Below are 7,565 nucleotides of genomic sequence, written 5' to 3' on the forward strand. Positions count from 1 at the left end.
TCAGTGCACTAAAGGACTTGATATATTTTTGTTGAAGTGTTGAATTGAATCATTGCTTCCTTGACAATGGTGTATGCATTTTAGGATGTGTATATACCAAAGCTATGCCTGTATGCATTCAAGAACGGGGTTGATGCATGGGAAAATGAATTCAACAGTGACACTGGACTCTGTAATCTCCCACATTTATTCTTTGTTCTCCCACTGATATTGGGTTGCAAAACATTGTCTCTCTGTCTATGCCTGGCACTCTGTGCTCAGACTAGATTCTAAAAATCTCTCATCACATAAACCACCCACTTTCAGAATCTTCATAATGATATATATACATGATCACATATGTATCTCAAAACAATATGGTGAATTAAGTACAATAAGTATTACTGTCCCTATTTTACAAATTAAGACATGAGGCTCATTAAAGTTAAATTAATGGACCAGGTCTATATAGTTAATATGAGAAGTAGTTCTTCTTGGCTCCTAAACCCACAATATCTATTTGCCATACTGCCTTATGATTCCTGGTATAATATTACTGGTATTTTGTCCACTTGTCTCATGAAATGTTTCTATTGAATACAAACATGGGTTAGGGGAAAATCCAAATACAAGTTTGAAAGGCATTTAGCTCTGAGAATAGCATTCAGCCCATATCCATGGTCATGTCAACCATAATTTAACCATATATTCACACAATTATTTTCCAGCAGTTCTGACATGCTAATATTATAGAATTTTGTGAGAAAACTTTCCTCTAGTGATAAATTTCTGGATGGCAATCTGAACATCCCTGTTTCTGAGGCTATAAACCATGGGATTCAGCAAGGGAGTGATAACAGTATAAATCACTGTTACCAACTGATCTTTGTCAGATGTGACCTTGGTTGATGGTCTCAAGTAGACAAAGGATGCACATCCATAATGGACTATAACTACTGTGAGGTGGGAGGCACAAGTAGAAAAGGCCTTCCGCTTCCCTTCAGTGGATGGAATCCTCAATATAGTGTTAACAATGAAGCCATAGGAGATGCAGACAAGAATCCAGGGGACCACAAGCACCAGGACACCACAGACAAATATAATCATCTCAGTGAGATGGGTGTCACTACAGGCAAGGTGAATAAGAGGTGAAATATCACAGAAATAATGGTTGATCCTGTTTGAGTTACAGAAGGGAAGATTGAAGACCAAGACTGTGCAAACCATTGAGATCAGTAATCCATTCACCCCACAAGTAGCTGCTAACAATCTGCAGGTCCTCCAATTCATGAGCACTGGGTAGTGCAAAGGGTGGCAGATGGCAGCATACCGATCATAACCCATTACACTCAACAATAAACAGTTGGTGATAGCAAAAGAAAGAAAAGAAACCATTTGGATAGCACAACTAGTGTAGGAGATGGCTCTGAGAACAGAAAGCAAATTGAGAAGCATCTTGGGCAAAATGACAAAGGTATAACAAGTCTCAGAGACAGAAAGGACACCTAAAAAAAAGTACATGGGGGTGTGAAGGTTGTGCTCAAGGAGGATGACTGTAACAATGGTGATGTTTCCACACAGTATGATTATGTAAAGGCTGAAAAAGAAAGCAAAAAGAACAATTTGTAGTTCCTGAAGATTTGAAAATCCCAGCAATAGGAATTCAGTGACCATAGTAAAGTTCTCTAGAGGAAGCTGTTCCCAGGAAATGAGCTGTAGAAAAGAGCAAGAAGTAAAAATGATGAACTAGTTCTATAGACTGAGGGAACTGGGGCATATTTATATTTATATTTACTTTTCTACTTTTCACTATCCTATTTTCTTTCAATAAAACAATTAAGTAAGGTGAAAAGAAAAATGAAGAGAAGTCTAAATGAAAGGGGATAGAAGCTCTAACAGATATTATTATAGTAATGAGGGAAGCTATCATACTGAAGGGATTCCAGTGGAATGAACAACTGAAGAATTGAAGATGGTGAGAAAATAGTATCTTTAAGTATATGGAGAGTTGTGATGTAGTAGAGGGATTAGATTGATTTTCACTTAATGAGAGAGGGCAGAACTAGTAGCAATACACAGAGGCTGCAGAGAAGATTTTAGCAAATATATAAGGAAAATTATTCTTAGTAAAGTTGAAAACATAAAAGATAAATATTGCTGTGCTCCTGTGACTTTTCATAGACATTCAGAAGAAGAGCTGTGGCAAAACAAGCATTGAGACTGAAAGGGGCCATTAAGATAGAAGAAGCTGAAGATGTGAACCTGAGAACAAAAGGATAGAAGTAAGATAGATGAGTGGTAAAGCAGTACATCGAACCTGAGACCAGGGAGGACAAACTAGCAATTAAGAAATTTATGAATAAATAACACAAATGGAGTCCAATAAGTAATGCTTCTTTCCCTGGATTTCCCAAAGATAGTGATAACTGTGTCTGGGAGTCCTGTCACAGTCATTTTTATTTTGCTTAATTGTTTCTATTTCTTTATTACTTGATAATATTATTAATAAATTACAAAAACAACCAATAATGATTATTGACTAAGACTATAAGTTTGAGAATTGGGTTGAAGAGAAGAGAATTTAGGGTGTAGATTAAATGATAGCTCTGTTTTATACAAAGAAGAACAAGACAAAGTTGTTTAATTTCCATGTAAGCTATGATCAGCTCTAAAATTTTGCTTGCAAAAGCTTGCTTCTTTCCTTCTGTTACAGTCACCACACTAAGGATGCTATTGATTAGTTTTCATATTTTTTCCAAAATTTATATATGTGTATGCAAGAGAGATAGACAGTGACAAAGGGACAGAGAGAAAAAAAGGAAATAATAGGAAGAAAGTGATCTTATATGTGAAATGTTTTTAATCACTATTTTTGTAGTAATAATAAAATCAAAGATTTCTCCCCATACCTTTAGTAACTGCCTTTTGCCTCTTCAGAAAAGAATTTATTTCTCAATGCCATAAATATTGTGTCATTTCTCCCAAAGGTATCTTAACTGTACAATAGATTTACACCAGTTGTTTTTCTCAACTTTGATCTCTTCAGATCCATTTCTAACTCCTCTATAAACATTACAGCACTATGATATTTAAAGAAATTTTACATATATAAACACAAACACATAAAAATATACATATACATATGTCAAATGCATGTGTAATTGCAGTCATTTTCCTTCTTTCTTCTCCATTATTATTTTAGTTTTCTCATTAAATGTAATAAGGTTCATTTTCCTTAGTTTGACCTCTTGCCAAGAAATTTTTGAATGCTTTTATTACACTTCCTTCAAATAATAAAAAAATTCTAATAGTCACACCTTTGCTCAAATAATCTCAGTGGATTCTTATTGACTGTGGAATAAAATACAGTCTCTTTCAGTCTCACCTTCTAGTTCCCATTTACCTTTCCAACTCAATTAATAGTCCTTCACTTGACTCTCTCTGCATTCTAGTTTTTTACCATCTTTTGACAAGTCCTCAAGTTTATCAAAAATTCTCACTATTCAAAATTACTGTCCCTCATACCTAGAATTATTCTCACTCACCTATTTTTTGAAATTCTTCATTTCCATGAATGCTGCCATTTTGTCCTCAGTTAACTAAAAAATAGTCTGCTTCAAATTACCCTAAAATAATTGGTCAACATTTAACTTTATACAATCTACCTTATCTCAGACTGTCTGACATTTCAGTAAATTCTTCACCTGTAGATTTTAAGTTACTTGAGGTAAGAAACAGGTTTGTTTTATTTCAAGTTTTAGGTCCTGTGCATGATGTTCATCAATACTTTCTTGTTTCCAACTAATTAGCCTTCTGGCTTTTCATTTTTACTTATTTGAAGAAAATATATGCTAGAAAAATTATTAGAAGCAGATATTAAAAGCAAAAAAAGCTTTTGAGGAGAGACAGGATAAAAAGGAAAAAAAGAAGAATATACAAAAACAGGCAGGAGGAAAATACATAGCTAGTTAGAATGACTATCAAATTGTTGTTCAGTTGTTCAGCCATGTACAAGTCTATGTGATCTTTAGACTTTGTCCACAGGATTTTCTTGGAAATGATAATAAGGTGGTTTGTCATTTCATTCTTCTGTGTATCCCCATTTTAGAAATGAAGAACTGATACAAATAAGGGTAAATGACTTGCTCAAGATAACTCAGTAAGTACCTGAGGACAAATTTGAATTTGGAACTTCCTGAGTCCAAGCCCAGTGTCACACCACCTACCTTCCCTAAACTACTAAATAGAAGTGATAAAACTTATTGTGAAAATAAAAGTTCATTCAATTAATAAAGTCACAGAATATCAGAGTTAAGAAGGATTATTTATGTTACCAAATCAAACATACATCTGAATAATAAATTCATCTGCAACATCACTAACAAGAAATCAGTGAGTCTTAACTTGAAGATGTCCAGTTAGAAGAAATATCCCTTCTGTCAAGGCAATACATTACTATATTGGAGTGCTCTAATTGTCAGAAGAATTTGTTTTCTTATAAATAAGTAAATAAGTCAAATAAATCAAAGTTGATTTCCTGCTACTTCTGGCCACTGCTCCTTTTTCTGTCCCCTGGGACCATGAAGAACAAGGTAATCCATCTTTCACAGTACCATGCTTTCTCCCCCCATTCAGGTCCACAATACATATTAAATAATCCAGAACAAGTTTCAAACCTTCTCACTACCCTCTTCATCTTTATTTGAATATGCTACAGCTTGATCCATGGCGTAATTCTCTCATGCTTATAGACTTTGGACACTTAATATAATACTTCTCTTAAGCTCCTGTCTTTCTATCTCTACTTTTTGATTCATTTATGCCAATTCCCTCTTTCTCCAATTGCCTCCTCTCCAATTTCCACCTATGAAAATGAAACCCATTTTTTAAGACCTAGTTTAAATGCCACCTCCTCTAGGAACTATTTCCTTACCTTCTTAGCTTGAAGTGTTTTCTTCCTCTGAAATTTTTTCACATATATGTGTGTGTGTGTATGTGTGTGTGTGTGTGTATCTGTGTCCATATCTCAACTATCCAAATAGGCAGTTGGTACTTTAATGAAAGTGATTGTATTTTATTTACTATTTATTTCTTGATGTCTATTACAGTGTCTGATCCAAATGACCTAAATGATTTTGATGAATAAATGAATGAATGCATATTAGATAGTTTGATCCTATGTTAAAAATCCCAGCTCTGCTACTTTTTTGCTGAATACCTCCAACAGGATACTTAATGTCTTGAAGCTTTGTTATTTTTTGATTTGTTTTGTTTGTTTTTGTTTTTTTCTTTTGCATTAGTAAAATATGAAAGTCATAGAAGATGATCATTAAGGCTACTATCAGCTCAAAATTTTGTTCCCTTGCTATCTGTTCCCAAGGCTAATGACACTAATCCAGATGGAGGAGAAGGAGGGAAACTCATTGCCTTTTCTTCCTGTTATATTACTTTGTAAATGTGTCGTCAAGTATTTTGCATGAATAACTTGCTGTGACTTTTCAGCAAGAATGAAAACTACTTAAAACTAGAGAAAGGTGATATCTCTGTGTGCAAATGTTTGTGTGTAAAATTATATAGATAGAAAAGTCCTTTATCTTTCAATATATATGCATATATAATATAGTTGAAATGTAAAATAAATTGTTAAAATACACACACACAATATATATATATATATATATATATATATATACTCACATAGACATATAAGTTGAGAAATCCATATAAAATAAAATACTGAATCACAAGAATTAAAATCTATTATCTTATTTGATCCCTACAATAATTCAGAGAAATATACTATTATTCATTGCTAAATATAGTTGGACTGGGAGTTGGAATTCCTTAAAACTCTAAAATTCTTTAAACTTAGTTTTATGGAAAATAAAATTAAGACCCAGAGACAGTAAGTGATTTGTCAAAGCTTGAAAAGCTGGCAATTCAGGTCAGGAAGATAATCTAGATTGTCTGACAGTGAGCCCTTTACTTTCTCTAAAGCATTTTCAAGGACAGAACAGAGTTGCTTGTTTAGACACCACAGCCAATCTAAATTACATGCCAATGGAGGATGAAGTCAGTGCCAGTACTGGAGGAATGGCCAAGTGACTGATGGACTTTTGTTGATGCAGCAAAACCTCTAGGATCCTTCTGAGCCCACTGGACTTACCTCATCTCTATTCAGGCTCTTCATCTTGGAAACTGTAGGAAAGATGTCCCCAGATTCAGAAAGGAAAGAGGAATCCAAAGAGAACAAAGTTTTCTAGATAAGGAAGAAAGCCATGGTATAGCCACTCTATACTTCAAACACTCATTCTTTCACCATGAAAAGTACAATAGGCTTCTAATTAGTTTTCCAGTCTCAAGCTTCTCCACTCAGAACCACTCTCCATCCTCAACTCAGCTGCCAAAGTGATATGTGTCTGATCATATCAATTCTCTTAGTCAACAAACAGCACAGTTTCCCTATTCCCTCCAGTGTCATACCTAAAGGTTTCTGTTTGGAATTTAAATCTTATTATAACATGACCTTTCCTTCCCATGCAGTATCCCTATGTGTTATTTTCCACTATGTAAGTCACATTCTAGAATCATAGGCCTAGCTACTGTTGCTCATACATATGAAACTCCAATTCCTATCTATGCATTTGTACTGGATGTCCCTTGTGGACCAAACTTTCACTCCTCACCTCTTCATCTGAATTACTTGAAGATTCAGGGCTGATTTCCATCTCCCACAGTTACTACTGCCTTTTCTCTCTACTCTCTCTCTCTCTCTCTCTCTCTCTCTCTCTCTCTCTCTCTCTCTCTCTCTCTCTGCAGCTCTATCTCAGTCTCTCTCTTTGACTTTGTCTCTGTATTTATATGTGTATATATGTATAGATATATATATATATACACAGATACATACTTGTAAGTCTAAAGATATATAGATATGAAGATATGAATGCACACAGTTTTGTATTTTGCTAGATGAATAGATTGTCTCCTTCATTGGACTGGGAGTACTCTAAGGGCATAAAGTATTTTTGTCTGTTCATTATATCCCAATCTGGGTATGTTTGGCATTTATTACAAGCTTAGTAAAAGTTGTACTGATTTACTGCTTCTGTCATTCACTTTGACTTTCTCTTTAAGGATCATTTTCTAGAGTTACAAAGGAAGAGGTGCAGTTAGTGGGATAATTGTTTACAGACAAACGTGTAAGACAACTTTTCTCTTTTCATATGAATTGGGAGATGCTAAGGGTTAATGTGATGTTTGTCCTTTATTCTCATAAAAGACCATGACATCAGGGAGATGATGCTATGGCATGTATATGCTATGCTAAGACACCAGTCTCACTTCCTCCTCCAAAGTCATCTGAGTCCAATGGTCATATATGAATCAGGATATAGACCTAGGTGTGTGGCAATATGGTTTAAATGACTTGTCCAAGGTCACACAGATAGTAAGTGTCAAGTATCTAAAGTCAGATTTGAACTCAGGTTCTCCTGACTTCAGAGCCAGTGTTCTACCAACTGCACCATCTTGCCAACAGATTAGTTTAACAAGGAAGAAATAATTGAGATCTAGAGATCTAGAATCTG

General features: G+C 34.7%; 1 protein-coding gene across 1 annotated transcript; it reads right to left on the bottom strand.

Annotated features, from left to right (window-relative positions):
* Positions 1-726: 726 nt before the first annotated feature.
* On the bottom strand, positions 727-6,707 carry LOC141512006 (olfactory receptor 10R2-like). The gene is given in 4 exon segments (XM_074220935.1): positions 727-1,692; positions 6,146-6,183; positions 6,186-6,291; positions 6,666-6,707. Coding segments are annotated over 4 exon segments (1,152 nt in total).
* Between the last annotated feature and the right edge of the window lie 858 nt (positions 6,708-7,565).

This window comes from Macrotis lagotis, chromosome 2 (genome assembly GCF_037893015.1).
Source record: "Macrotis lagotis isolate mMagLag1 chromosome 2, bilby.v1.9.chrom.fasta, whole genome shotgun sequence".
NCBI lineage: Eukaryota > Metazoa > Chordata > Mammalia > Peramelemorphia > Peramelidae > Macrotis > Macrotis lagotis.